At 33.1% G+C, this 15,650-nt stretch overlaps 1 protein-coding gene across 5 annotated transcripts in view; it reads left to right on the top strand.

Moving 5' to 3' along the window:
* The window catches only part of LOC129219416 (long-chain-fatty-acid--CoA ligase 4-like), a 101,838-nt gene extending 91,276 nt beyond the window's left edge, over positions 1 to 10,562 (top strand). For all 5 annotated transcript variants that reach the window (XM_054853809.1, XM_054853806.1, XM_054853807.1 and 2 more), the window contains exons 10-18: positions 93 to 151; positions 401 to 465; positions 790 to 861; positions 3,415 to 3,554; positions 4,922 to 5,094; positions 5,178 to 5,252; positions 7,419 to 7,607; positions 8,106 to 8,381; positions 9,737 to 10,562. In XM_054853809.1, the coding sequence (XP_054709784.1) occupies positions 93 to 151; positions 401 to 465; positions 790 to 861; positions 3,415 to 3,554; positions 4,922 to 5,094; positions 5,178 to 5,252; positions 7,419 to 7,607; positions 8,106 to 8,381; positions 9,737 to 9,918 (1,231 nt within the window). In that variant the 3' untranslated portion in view covers positions 9,919 to 10,562. The remainder of the gene's footprint in view (positions 1 to 92; positions 152 to 400; positions 466 to 789; positions 862 to 3,414; positions 3,555 to 4,921; positions 5,095 to 5,177; positions 5,253 to 7,418; positions 7,608 to 8,105; positions 8,382 to 9,736) is intronic.
* Positions 10,563 to 15,650: the final 5,088 nt, after the last annotated feature.

The raw sequence follows: 15,650 nt of genomic DNA, 5'->3' as shown, positions 1-15,650 counted from the left end.
CTTCGGATAATGCGTATAGAATTCCTGCAAAAGTCTTCTCTTGCGATATAAATTTTTTCAACATGAGCTCATTCGTAACTTTTGTTTTACAGACCTGATGACTCATACATTGGATACCTACCATTAGCCCATGCTTTTGAAATAGCTGCTGGTAAGTACATTTATTTTCACATTGAACTGTGCCGTACATTTAGATCATATAATCCGGTTTTGCCTTGCGACCCTTTTTAGTGCTATAAAAGATTGGGTTAGCATCACAAATCAGCGATTCCAAACCCATTGTTAACTCTGGACTTCTCTAACGAAGCAGTATACAATTGACTTACATGTTCTCTAAATATACATTACATCTTTTTCGCATGTTATACAACCTGAATTAAATGTCTTTTTTCCCCCGTAGAGTGCTTCTTCTTTGTCATGGGAATACCAGTTGGATATTCATCCCCTCATACCTTTACTGATAAGGTATGTAATACTACTAATAAGTCATTCAACTAGATTAAAAACTTTCTCGCATTATTTGGATTCTACAGTAACATAAGTCTTACTCAAGTCATACATTTATCTGACTAATCATTAGATCAGAATCGACTTTTTTTTCTCAGCACTGATTTATATAAATGCTAAGTTCATTGAAACGTTAAAGCTATTAAATTGTAGGATGTATAATGTAAGCAAAGTACTATACATATGTTTTATTTTATCAGAAATATATAAGCTATTTTTGAAATGTGTTGTAGTTAATGAATTAAGTATGTTCATTATAAATGTTATTTTTTCAACTTTCAGTCTACTGCCATTATGCCTGGATGTAAGGGTGACACCTCTTTGCTTAAACCTACTATACTGACAGCAGTTCCAGTAAGTATTTTTTTTCTGATATTGGTTACCTTTATTATAATCGAATACATACTATTAAAAATATATTTTCAAGAAAATAGAGAAAGCTTTTTCAAAACTGAAAATATAGCTAGGGTAAATGACTAGTTATGGGCATGGTTAAGGGGTTTTTATTTAGATTATTAGTAAACTGATATCGCAGTTATAGTTCATGAAAAAACTAATTCTCACGGTGTTGGAACTTTGAAAATTTGCACTTTTATAGCAAGAAAACTTTCAGTTATTTTGAACTACGATTTGTGTATATTTTTTGCCATAAATTAAAATACAATCTTAATCAAGGACCCAACGAATAGTATAATAATAAAAAAAAAAACTAAATACGTGGCAACTGAAAGATCATATTGAGACTGTTTTCTTTATGCGCAGAATATTGGCTCTTTCCCCGTAATCGAGACGGAAGGTCTTAAAGACAGCCAAAGTTTAAGATTAGTCTCAAACTTTAAAGATTTCGCTAGAAAAGGGAGGTACCCACGAAACTTCACTTTCTACATGATGCAAGACATCAATCTGCAAAGCATGTGAAGGTGTCGATCCTTTCTCACCAAAGCTCGCTAAATTGGGCGATTTTTCTTAAGATTTCGACAGATTTCAAGATGTCGTATTTCGATAACGGGGACGCGATGGAAAATAATTTGGGCTTCTAAAAACAAGCTTTACTTATGCTTGTTTGTTTGCTTATTTGAATTTTTTTTTCATTATTACACTGTTCTACAGTTTAATAAGGGTTCAAGAAAGTATCCTTAACGTTCGTTGTGTTACACTTTACTGTTAAGATTAGTGGTATGTAAAGTCCACGTGTACATAGGAACTTTATATGAGTGACATATGTATCTCATGTCGATTAAAGGGCTTTAATTTGTAGTAGATTGCATACTGGCATTCAAGTTTCAGTTAACAAAAACATTTTTTTCCAGAAGCAAAACCTCTTGTTTGCCTTCCTGGCGATCCATACAATGCATCCAGATAGTATTTTTTATAAATGGTTTAAAATATCAGCATTGCTGACATGCTTCAGGGTATTTAGATAGGAAGCTTTTCTTTTCATATTTGCGTTGCGTGCTTGTAATCAAAATTGGAAACATTGATAAGCCTCTTTAAGCTTCCTTTTAGCACGCAGTGTGCAAAACAATGTCATTAGGTTCCAAATATGCTTCAGTTTATGGTTATAACTGTTTGTATTGAAGCAACTAGATAATGTCCATGGTGCATTAAAAATAGTGGAACATCTGGTCTTTCGCAAATTTTGAGCCGTTATGTTTTGGAATTACTTTTCATTAAAACATACTCGTGAGAATCTCGAAACATAATTTAAAATGCCTTTATTGTCATTTTATTCAAAGCGGTAACAAATATGTCGGCTACTAGCTCATTTCGTACCTCTGGCGGAGCGACCAGGGATAACAGCGACTGTTAAGCAGGGACTAGGTGTACTGACTCCACGGTGCAAGAATGATTGGAAATGATCATTGATTTGAATTTAAAACCAGTAATATAATATACATATGTTATACACATAGTTCAATATAAAAGATGCTAAAGCATGGATTGATTGCAAATACAGTATAACCCCGATTTAACGATTGTCAAGGGACTGGAAAAAGATATCGTTAAATCGAGGAGCATATACATAGTGCAGTTAAATCCTGGACTGGATTTAACTGCGCGAAATATATCATTAAATCGAGAAAATCGTTAAATCGGGTATCGTTAAAACGAAGTTATACTGCACAGTAACGAAGTGTGATCCTTGTCATCACACGAAAAAAGAATTAGAGTTAATGATACTACTCTACTTCAACGCGCGGAAGGAACACAACGAACGTGCAGTCTTTTGAAATCAAATCAAGGAGTTACGTCTACTAGATCAAACTTCACGTCTGGAAAATGTAGAATTTTAAACTGATTTTAGACCGAAAACTCGCCCCACTGGATCTGCGCTTGCTTTCTTAGTTCGAAAGAATCTTCGCGTGATGTGCATCATGAATTTGGAGAATTTCATTGCTGTTTTCAGCTTCAAGTTTTCAGCTTGAAGCCAGCGTTAGTCAATTTCTAAAGTTGCAATTTCTGATCATCGGCAGCTTTCTACTGCCTCAAATAAAACAACACTATCAGTTTTCCTATAGTTTAACTGCGATGAGCAGTAAATGTAGGGTAAAACAGATGAAGGTCAACAATTTCTGACAGCGTAGAAAATTTTGTTGTACGCAATATTATTCAATTTTGCCTTAAATTCTTTCACTGTTTCAGTAAAATTGTAAACCTTTGAACAAGCATTGTGCATTTCTATTCCAAGCAATCAATTTTCTGATTTGAAGACATTAAATACAAAGTTCAGATGTAACGAATATTGACTCCGGATAAAATCGAAACAATACAATACTTTAATGATTTTCGAAATTTTTCTATTCTGATACTTCCAATGTTAGCTGAAATGTATTTTGATGAGCAATTTATTTCTGAATGACGTAGCTGTATTACCTGAACTCTTGAGATCAAATATCTTACTTTTAGTTGATGCTTGACAGAATAAGGAAAGGAGTGAATGAAGTCACCGGCAGTAAAGGTCCATTTGCCAAAGAATTCTTTAAATATGCTATCCAGTACAAATTGTTTTGGTTCAGAAAAGGCTTCAATACGCCGCTTTTAAACAGGTGGGTAACATGTTTGAAATTTTATTTTCACGAACTATAAACACTACCTTTATTATCTGATTTTTTAAAACTACTGGAAAGTTTGTGAGTACAGAAAGTACTCATTATCATATTTTGGGGATAAATACTTGCAGAGTTACATTTATTGGTTAATAACTTTTCGGTACGCAACGGACTTGTGCTCGTCTCGTTTCAGTAACTGCCATTTTGGTCTGAAATTGTAGTTTGCATGACTTGCGGAACTTAAATTAAAATTACTCCTACGAGTAGAAATAAGCAACAGCTCACAAATTGCTCCTGATTGTTTGCATTCGTATCCATCTTTATAAATTGCAAACCTTTTCTAAAGCTTCCGTAAGAGATTGTGCGCGATTATATATAGTCGGCAGAGTCCTACAACCAGGTAACAACATAGGTGGAAAAATAGGTTTTACTTTTGCTGAAACATTTGTTAGCAATATATAAATATTTCAAATTAAGTAAAACTTAAAAATGTGGTTTTAAATAAAGTCTTTACAATTTACAAAAATCTTAAAAAGTGTCCTTTTGAAGCAGTATGAAAAAGCCCTGATTTGTAGTTACTACTTGTACAGTCATTCTACGGTCATGATATGCAAGATAATATTAGTATTTTATTTAGCAAACAAGCTCAAAATTGTTTCTAATATACTTTTTTAATAATTAAAAACTTTTTCAAATAACTCAAAACAAAATAAATTTATTTTGATAAAGAATACCAATACCTATTATGTAAATATCAAATTCCTTCTTGTAATTGCTTAGCAATTTGTTCCTGTATTATCTGCCAATGTTTTAATGGACATAGTACATAGTTTTAAATCTCTCGCAGTTTTCTAACGTAGAGGAAAACGCAGAACTGAATATGAATAAAAATTTCCTTTAATGCATGAAATTAACAACTGAATAGGTGAAGTAAATAAATCGAGCGAAAGGTTTTTATGCAATACTATAAGAATGAACTTAGGCTTAAATTTAATATGTGTAAAGACTTATCGTTTTATTCGATAATGCTGGTATGATTTGTAATTTTCCAGAGACAAAACACCAAGGAAATGTCCGAAATTAAGGATAAAATAATGCTTAAATGTAAAAAATAATTTGCATTGAAAGAACAGCTTCCAGTTATTATGTGAAAAATTAAGAAATTAAATTTTCTGAGTCAGTCACCCAATCAATCTTACCTTTATCGATATCAAGTTCAAAGAGAAAGGTATTGTGGAATTACTTTTTAATTACCTAACAAGAAAGCTGTTAGTTATTAATTAAATCTCTTATTAGATAGTGTTTTGAATAATGTACTACTATTTTACAATCGCCAATTATAAAAATTTGTATGAATTTTTCAGGCTTGTATTTAAGAAAATAAAGAACATGGTTGGTGGAAACGTTCGTATAATTGCCTGTGGGGGCGCTCCTTTATCACCAGATACCCATGACTTTATTCGTATGTGCTTAGACGTTCAAATGATCCAAGCTTATGGCATGACAGAAACTGCAGCTAGTGCCACCATTATGGCAAGTAAGTTACTTTTCTAATTATCAAGCGACAAATAGGAATAAAAATGGTCTTTCTTATAATTAACACTTGTCTTTTAATTTCAGTAAATGATCACAGTACGGGCCGTGTTGGAGCTCCATTGAGCAACTGTTACATCCGTTTAGTTGACTGGGCCGAAGGTAACATTTTGTTAAAATTTTAAATCTTTCTAATTTAAGAATGTTTGTTTTAGTTTATAAATTTCCAAAACCTTGGTTTATTTTCTGATGAAACTGGAAACTGTTTGTGTATGAACTCGGTTTTCTATTACTTCAACATAATCATATCATAAAAAGCAGTGCTTTGTAAGTTTTTATACCAGTGGTAGCAGGCAGGATGCGAACCTCTGTCTTCAAATTGAAATCATCAAAATGTATGCTATGGTTTGTTCAGATTCATTTTTAATATTTCACTATCGAGAATAAATGTATCCTTCTGTAGTTGACGTATCCAGTGAAATCACATTTGATTGATCTATTTCTGAAATTATGGCTTTTGTCTGTCTTTCAATATTTTGTACATTAAGGGAAAAGAAAATTAAGTTCCCGGACCAAACTTTCATTAAAGAACAAGCCTTTTACTATTTTTAAATAACGATCCAGATGAACAGTTGTGTTTCGAAAAATAAAGCAGAGTAATATGTGTGCATATGCAGGCAATGGTGTAGTAAAGGGTTCAAAACTCTGCATGAAAGCCTCCTCCCCCCCCCCTCCCTGAGCCTTATGTCATCAAAGATGGACACGTGTAATTCAGCACTGCACTTTCGAAATTTTTTGAGTAGGTTAGCCACGACCCCCCGCCCCTCCCCTCAATCCTTCCTAGCATTACTGCTCAAGATATCATGAAACTAAGTTTTTAGTTGCTGGTACACTCTATTATGAGGTAATCCCAAATAGACCACGTGTTCAGTGTGAAGATATTGATGAAAAAACTTTATTTTTTAAAAATATTATTACAACGAAATTTATGAATGTTTTTTTAAAAAATACATTTTTGTAACTTGATTTTTGAAAAAGTTCCAGGGAAAAGCTTCCTAATCTCTATCCTATTGTCAAAAGAAATAGAGTACAATTTCATTTTAGATGTGTCCTCGGGTGAGCAGCTGAACTCTTTCTTCTCAAAGATAGCTTGAAATTAACTTCAATTTAGAAATCTGCTTCGGGAGGAAATACCGAACCTCCTGTCCCCTCTTTCTCCTACTGTGTTCAAGCAAAGCCTAAAGTTACACTTTTACGATTTCAATGACAAAAAATTTCTGGAGAACCACCAGATCCTTAACGACACCAAAGTTTGTTTAGAATTATGTCTTTTTGGACAATTTCGGTATTGCAGGCTATCTTTGGTGATTTGAAGGGAAGGAGAGGGGCTCAGTGATCAACTTGGGGAAATTTTCCAAAGTCGAAAATTTCTGGAGAAAGAAATGGAACCTACTTCATTCCCTTATGCCTCCAAACATTATCTAAAATAGTTTTTCAGACGAATTTCGAGGAACTTTCCCATTAAGAGCTCTCGATCCTTTTAAGTTTAGATAGATAACCTAAAATTATCTTCAATTTTTAGGATTCCGGAGGTAACTCAAACGCATCCTTTCTTCTAACGTTACCAAAAACTGCCTGAAATATTCATTTTTAGGTTAAATTTAGATAATTTCTCTGAAGGATTGCCCCGATCCCCCACTTCGACAGTCTTTCCCTAACACCAAATATAGACTAAAACTGCGTTTTTAAAACTTCAATTTTGAACATTGTATAAAACTATAACAAGCTTTAATGTATAATTATAAGGTTGACAGTTTCCATTCTGATAGGAGGATGTTAAGTTGCACCTAATCAGAGATTTCTTAAATGTACTTAATGTTTAATCAATCGTTGTGATTGCAAATGTCATGCAATATAACCCAAAAATCTTCACTATAATTTTTCAAGTCTGTAATCTCAGATAAATAGGTTAATCTCTTCGTTGGGGTTTACTTTGTTTGAATTGAAATTTAATCAAAAGATGCTTGGCATACCTGTGAGTTCAATATTAGATTAGAATGAATCAAACCTTTGTATTTTCTTTACCCGAAGTAAGATCTGATTCGAAATTATTCGATGTAAAGATAACCGTTATATAATCCGTTTTAGTATTTAATCTAACAAATTTTCAAATGTTCCCTGAATTTTTCAATTTACTTACAAAAGTAACATTCATTTCTTGGAAATCGATAATGGTTCATATTCAGTTTCAACTCTAATATCTTGAGTTAATTTCATTTTTTTACCTTATTGATTGTTTCGATGGTTAAGAAACCTTGATTCTTTCAGGAAACTACCATGCCACGGATAAGCCAAACCCCAGAGGAGAAATAGTCATTGGAGGTGATTGTGTCACGTTAGGATATTTCAAGAATGAACCATTGACCAAAGAATGTTTCAAAGAAGAGGATGGTGTTCGTTGGTTTTACACTGGTGATATTGGTGAATTGCATCCTGATGGAACTTTTAAGATTATTGGTAAGATATTTTTCTTTGTAACTTCTATGTTTTAATTTCTTAACCAGAAAGTGTTCTAGAAAAAGGAAAGCATGTATTAAACCAAAATACTTTTATAATTCCAACTAAAAATACATAAACATTCTTTCGGTAATTCGGGAATTTGCAAAGTTTTTTAAGCTTCCATTTTGGAATTATATCTACGGATTTTTTTTCGAACATTCTAATTGAATGCATCGATGCTAAATTAAAATATGTATATTTTAACCACAACATAATGTATCTTGCACAAGGTTGAAAATTTTTCAAATCACTTTACAATATCTGCTTGAACGAAAATGTCATTATGAAAATCATTATTGAAACAAGATGTTGATTTTCTTTCCAGGGTAATAATCTATTAACAATTATTTACCAGTTTGTTCCTAGCTTATTTTCATCTTTCACATACCACAAAATATTTATATTTGTTTTCTCTCATCTTAAACTATATAGAAGCTTATATTTATTTTCTCTTAGATAGGAAAAAAGATCTAGTGAAACTACAATATGGTGAATACATCTCTCTTGGAAAAGTTGAAGCAGAATTGAAAACGTGTCCCTATGTCGATAACATATGCGTCGTAGGAAATGGATTGCATGATTATTTAGTAGCATTAATTGTTCCAAATGTGCAACAGCTCAAAACACTTGCCACTTCTATGGGTAAAGAAGATGCATCACTGAAAGAACTATGCTGTGATCCATCTGTAATAACTGCTGTGTCTAGAGCAGTTGTGGAACATGGGCAAAAAAGTAAGTTTTTATTACTTAGTTAATAAAAAAGATGTAAACATTCTTAATTGTAATTTTTGGCAAAATAGAAACCAATTTGGCTTACCAATTCACTACTGTTTCAACAGCTGAAGAATGCATTGATGTCGAGCTTTTGAAATGGACACTTTGCTTTCGTAATATGAAAACTTTAAAATGCACATGCGTTCTATGTGCTATTGCTGAGTAATAGCACTTGGGTTTCTAGACAATAAGCTGTGCATCAATAAAGAGTTAAATTTGTAAACGGGTTATTTTTTACAATCGCTCTTAGAGATTATGATATTGATAAAACTTGAATTTTCTCTCACTCTATTCAAGATTAATATCCAAATTATGTGAACTTTAAAGTTTTAAAATATAGCATCTGCTGTATTTTTAAAAAGTACAAGCTTTCAAAAGTTTTACAAGAAGCAACTAGTAAGCACCAAAAGTCCTGTGCAGTGAGCTAAATAGCCTATATGCTTCAATTTCTTAACTTTTTTGAAGTGCAGAAAATATGTAGAGTTCTGCTCTAAAGAGGTTAGAAGAAAAATAAGCTTAAAAATATTAAAGAAGTATTTCCAACCATGGTGTTGCGTTGGTATCTAAATTGAAACTGTTATGTCAAATGACTCCTATAGCGTGTAAAGAATTTTTTCAATAAAATTCTCACACATTGATGCTTTGAAGATTCCCTTTTGAACAACAAAGAAATGATACCAATGTATCAAAAACATCATTATTAAAAGAGTTGGGTAACTCGGATGCAATTTTTCTCTGAATTGTAAAGCACTAGTTGAATCGTCATTCCATAGTGCCGAGAACGCAAACTTAATATGAACGTCTGTGCTTGATAAAGCTGTTCTATCTTGTTGACACTTAGGAATACGCTCTAAAGAATTTGCTAAAAGTTAAGAAATTGGCCACACAAGAATTACTCCCAATTCCTGTCTGAAAATCATCACTTTATGTAGCTAATATTTTGATTGCTGATGTTTGTTCATTACCTACTTGATAAAGAAGTTGCAATGAAAATTTGTTAAGCAATTCAAACAGTCTAAGGACCTTCTGGGGCAGAAATCCAAGCCTTTATTTTTCTCACATTAACTAAGTTTTTCTTTTATTCGCTACCAGAATAACATAATTATCACGTCGCAGCAATTCATTGTGGTTCATCTTGGCAAAAGTTTTACTACTTCCAAATAAAGTTTTTTAACTTTTTTACAATGTAAACTAAAATGAACAATGTGAACGAGTTAGTCCACTTAAAGTTGAGCAAAAAAACTATTTTGGATGCTGTATAAGTTTGCCTTCCATATGTTTCATTTCAATAAATTATGTTTTTTCTCTTTCAGGCAAATTGATGCGTACTGAAATTCCTACAAAAGTGACCTTATGCCCAGAGGAATGGCAACCAGAAACAGGACTGGTCACAGCAGCTTTCAAAATTCGAAGGAAAATGATTGAACAGTACTATCAGAAGTCGATAGACGAAATGTACAATCCTACTTTAAACGGAACTTCGAAGTCAACGTGATTTACGTCCAATTTCATGAACGTTTTGTCAATGCAATTTAAGGACTAAAGAAAGCGAGTGTTGATATTTTGTCTGTGCAATGAAGGAAATAGAAACTGTTAAATAATTTGCCCAGATATGAATTGAAAACACGAAGATTGAAAAATGATTTTCTGTGCGTTCGTGTTAAAACGTCTCGCTATTGTCCTTCATGCATTTCTGGCATTTTCTCGGCTAAAGCATACGAACGAGAGCATTTATTAAACGCCCAAATCAACTTATACATTATCAGACTTTATATTCCAGTAAGTTATACAGCAATTTTTATGCCAAAAAATTGTAACTTTGGTCACAAAAGCTTTAAAAGTTGTATTTAAAATTTTATGGTGGAATTTGTGTGAATGGTGTAGTGATATGAAGTTTATAAGGCTTGAAATGGGGATTAAATGTGGATCGAAAATGCATGGGCGATCATCTTCAGAATCGCATCATTTTATGTATTACATTCTTTACAAAAGAGGTTGTTAGATTTTGTCGAAGATCTTATGCTGAATATTTGATATTTCATGGTTCTATTCTTAAAAATATTTCATGTTTACAAAGGTTTTACTAATCATATTTGTACAGATGTTTTACTTTGTGAATAAATTGTTATATTTTGTAAACTTGAGTGTTAGGTGTTTTACGAGCACAACATATACTTAAACTTGGTCGATATTTTACGAAATTCTAACTCTCTTAGGCTAAGTTTAAACTCACCTAGCAAATTATCGTCCTTGCAAACTGCCAATAAGCAAAAACATTAGCCATGCTACGAGTTTTTGAAAAAAAGACAATGCTATAGGCGCTTTATTTAACCCTCTACAGTCCAAATTTTTCCTGAAGAAAAAAAAATACTATGTGCATAGGATGATAATGAATGATGCATTTCACATGGATAAGGTGGATTTTTATTTTTTTCAATATTAAAAGTTGTGTCCCAGATTGAAATTTTAACTCGTGTAAGTACCCACAACCTAAGAATTTAAAGTAGGCGTAGTTCACTCTTAGAACATGAATATAAATGGAGGGAGCAAGTCCAATCTCTTTGGCTTGGCAAAAGCTGAGGCTAAGACTCCAAATCACATGACTGAACAACGACAAATGGTTGACACGTTTTGCGTGAAACTAGCAAAAGAAACCAGATTTCTTCCAATGCGTCGATTTTAAATCTACCACGTGACTTGGGGTCTAAAAGGTTCAAGTAAGAATGTCTTCACACCCTCCATTTTATCTCTTCGCCATGAGTTCACCACTCAAATCACGCTGGAGGAATATCACTCCTCTAAGGAAATATAACTAAATTTGACATTACTTCAGAGTAACGGTGGGTAGTAGAAAGCTAACAAACAGGACCACCCTCATAAGTCCCTGTAAGAATTGTTAGTGTACTCACTATGCTTGAACATGCGTTTAAGAGAGCATGTAACGTCTGTCAAGTATGTTCAAACTAAGTGTGGCATCCTCTTAACTTAGCCATAAATTATACAGTGGCTTCCAAAAGTGTTCGTACACCTTGAAATTTTGTAGTAAAACCAAAATAACGCGAAATTGAATTGGAATATTAATTTTTTTTTTTACATTCCTATGCCATTCTAAATAAAACTGTTCTTTTTTTTTCAAAACATTGACTGATTTTATTTTTGAAATTTGCGAAAAAAAGACAGAAAAAATGCCACAAGTCATCGTACAATGAAATATTTTCGTATAAATTCATGGTAAAAATTATCACATGTCGATGTTTTATTTTTGCATTGTGTTGAGACTAGTAATTTAGCTTTATTTTTTTTTGTTTGTCTAATATTCTGCTTATTTTTAAATGGCTATTCATAAAAAAACACCATTCGAAATTTGATTTGTTTTTCCTCACAGTAGCGGTAAATTGATTGGAAATGTCTCTGGATTAGTTAATTTATACCATTCTACAGTGAAGTGCTTGATAAAATGCTTTAAACAAGAGTCGGATCGAAAACGAAGCAAAAAAGTCAACCGTCAAAGTTCACAAAGCGTGATCGGAGATTTACAGTTCAAAAAATTGCAAAAATTACACATTTGAGTGCTGTAAAAGTTTCTGCAGAATTTAATGAAACGTTTTAAGTTTAATTTTCACCTAAAACTGTTCTCAAAGTTCTTTGATTAGCTAGATTAAATGGGACTTCCCTCCCGCAGAAATTTTCTTGTTCGTGCGAAAAACAGAGAGCTTACGCTTTTCGTCACAAAGTCAATGATAAATAAACTCAAAATAATTGGAATAACGTCTTACTTAACGCAAGAAAATAAATTCAACATTTTTGGTTAAAATGGTGTATAATTGTAAATCGAAGGAAAAAATGAGGAATTTAATGTTAAGAATCAGAACTTAGTTGGAAAAGTTAATCAGGACGGTGAAGGTGTTCTCGTCTGAGGGTGCATATCAGCATCAGAACTTGGTCGTCTGGAATTTTTTGATGAAATAATGAGTCATGCTGTTCATTTAAATATTTTAAAAAACAATTTCAAATAATTAGCCCAAAATTTGGTTATCGGAAACAACTTTGTTTTATCAAGATAACGATAAGAGCACACGGTTTTCAACGTTTGTGTCTGGTGCCTTAAAAATTGCCCTTAAGCTTAAAAATATCTCCTCAATCGCTAGATTTAAACTTAATGTAACATATTTAGAGATATCTGGTGGAGGTTAGATTACGAAAATACGGCATTGAAACGAAAAGAGAGCTAGAGACGTTAAGACTCGAAGTGTAGTTGAACACTTACTCGGAAATTGCACTAAAAAAAGAATAAAAAACATCGAAATCTATTCTCAGATGTTCAAATGCTGTTGTGGATGTTGAATGATAGTCTACTAAATAACTAAATAAAAAGTTAGATTATTCAAAAATATACTGACATCTTTTAAAGTATACGAAGACCTTTGTGAGATAAAATTTCTGGCACTTTTTGGTTTTTGATTTTTAAAAAACTAAATTTTAATATATTATTAAAAATGTTTATGTAGTTTTAAAAATAGATCATAGATCTTAAAATTAAATACCTATTCCGAAATATTAATTTTAACCAATGGATAGGGGCCTATTTCATTGAAAGTCGTAAGTGTACGAACACTTTTTGGGAGCCACTGAATTAAACAAGCTAACAGATAGTGGAATGCAGTTGACCTACTAGCGTATGTAAGCTTTTCTCTACTAAACCAATTGCAAAAATATTACTGTATACTCGTTAGTAAGAAAAGATGTTCAACATCTTTAATCTCGCCTGAATGTAAATTTTTCTTGAGAAACCAAATTAAAGAAGCTTGGAAGCATATTAAAATATAAGAGTAAAAATTTAATCCCTAAAGAACTGAGCGGGATCAAACAAAGCTTGGGCTTCTGAAATTTTTGATTATTTTACATTTATTGCATTATATTGGTATTTTAGGTCCAATAATTATAACAACCTGTAAAATCTGTTTAAAAAAAAAACGACAGGATGTGATAGTTTCAATATGGCAACTTATTTATTTTAGCAGGATAATGAGATTTACAAAACTGTTTCCGAATGAATTGAAAACAATACTACTCAAATTTCCCTAAGCATAAACCATTTTATCAGGTAATGTCTGTTCCCATTTGTGAGAGAAAATATCCCCCCCCCCTCCGATAATAGATGTACTCGCGCAACGTAAGAGTAAAATCAATCCGTGCTTAAAAGAGAAGTAGATAGCATGGTAATATAAGACAAGATTCGTAATTTAATATCTTTTGATTCTGCTTTATTCTCAATCGATTTTCAAATTAACGATTTTTCCGAAGTGATCAATATATCAACACACGACGAATACTTTTAGTTAAGCTAAAAAAATTTTTGAAACGTGGTGAAGTTTACTAAATGTAATGCGACGCACTTAATTTCAAGAAAATTTGTATTGATTTGTACATTTCGAAATTAGTCGAAAACGCCATTTTTTGGTTTCGACAGTCTTAAGCTATAAGATGGTTTTAGGCTAGATTTACCACGGCGAGGAAACCATAATGTGAAGCATCACTAATTACAATTAAAAATATTTAAATATTTTTAAAATACTAGTGATGACCAGAAACAGGTACAGCGTCTAATTAAGCTGGACCTAATGCAAATCCAACAGTCCAGTCCTGTTAAAAAAAATTCATCGCATTGCTAAGCAGCGAAAAGATTCTAAATGTCTGAAACCTCATTGAAATAACTTTTCCTAATTTCAAGATTCTAAATCTAACTTATTCTAAGCTAAAGTTCAAAACATGTTCTAACATCCGATTAAAACTGAGCTCACCAAAGTTTTATTTTAAAATAAATGGATCGTGTTCCTTCAACGTGTTTGTTAAAACTTCTTGAGCAAATTGTGTCTAGTCTAAACCTTTGGACTGAGGAAGTTTGTATAGTATCGATAAAAATAGTTTATAAAATAAGTGTATTTCGCTTTTGCACTAGTTCATTCAAGAAGTAAATGCTCGTTTACTTATTTAACATTATTTTCGAAATTATTTGTAATTTTGCAGTATATGGGTATTTAGATATGTATTGGGAGGAACGTGAGGCATAAAACAATGCCCAGTATTCGATTTTTAATTCAACTATAATAAGTACCGTAAAATGGCACAACTTTCTGCCTTGGTGGCTACAATGGGCCACTGTTAATATGGTGATTTCGCTCTCTAGTAGCATCTTTTTCGAACTTACAACCCAAAATCAAAATAATAGAATACCTTTTACTTTTAAAAATAAAGTTTATTCTAATCAAATATATACTCAGGAACATTGAAAATAGCGCCCCAAGAAGGAAGTATTGGATTGAAGTGAAATTTAATGAACAGAATAATACACATGAGGGATACACTTGATCCCAAAATCTAGACAGTTAAACGAATACAGGCTAAGAAATAAGATAAATACAGTGCTACTTCAATAGCGCGTTGGACCACTTTTTGCTGCAATACATGGCGCAATACGGTGCAACATTGAGCTAATTAAACTTCTGATTTTGTCCTGAGGCAGATGGACACCAAATTTTGAATAGCCATTTCTAAATTTTGCAGAGTAGCATGGCGACATCTGGTCTTTCTGCTGATCCCATGCATGCTCTATAGGGGACAAGTCATGGGAGCGGGCTGGCCATGGAAGAGTCTCAAAAGGACGTAAGAAGTCTTGAGCAACTCTAGCTGTATGAGGGCGAGCATTATCTTGTTGGAGAATTGCTCTTGGGAGGCCATTTAGGAACGGTCCTAGATGTGGTTGCAGAATGTCATTAATATAACGCTGACCCGTTAAGGTTCCACATAACACAACTAGAGTGGACCGGTTAACATAGGCTATAGCCTCCCGCACCACTACGCCCGCTGTGCGGGCAGTGTGTCGTGCGATAGAACTGGTGGAGTGGTACCTTTCTCCAAGGTGCCTCTACATCCGTGCACGGATACTATCTGACCACAAAATGATTCGGGATTCATCACTGAGCACCACCTTTTGCCAATTAGTGATATCCCACATCGCTCTGGCTTCGCACCATTGCAAACGGAGTTAACATGTTTTGGTGTTAAAGTGAGTACACTAAAAGGGCGCTTGAACTGCAGGTTGATTTCCGGAAGACGTTTAGAAATGCTTCGGGGAACAACTGCTACCCCTACGTCTGCTGGTATGGTGAAACGAGCGACTGTGGGATCCACGAGCACTTTCCACACGATCCATCCATCCTCTCCCCG

Source organism: Uloborus diversus, chromosome 3, assembly GCF_026930045.1.
Source record: "Uloborus diversus isolate 005 chromosome 3, Udiv.v.3.1, whole genome shotgun sequence".
Classification (NCBI taxonomy): Eukaryota; Metazoa; Arthropoda; class Arachnida; order Araneae; family Uloboridae; genus Uloborus; species Uloborus diversus.
The sequence above is the reverse complement of the archived record's forward strand: the minus strand, read 5'-3'. Positions and strand labels throughout refer to the sequence as shown.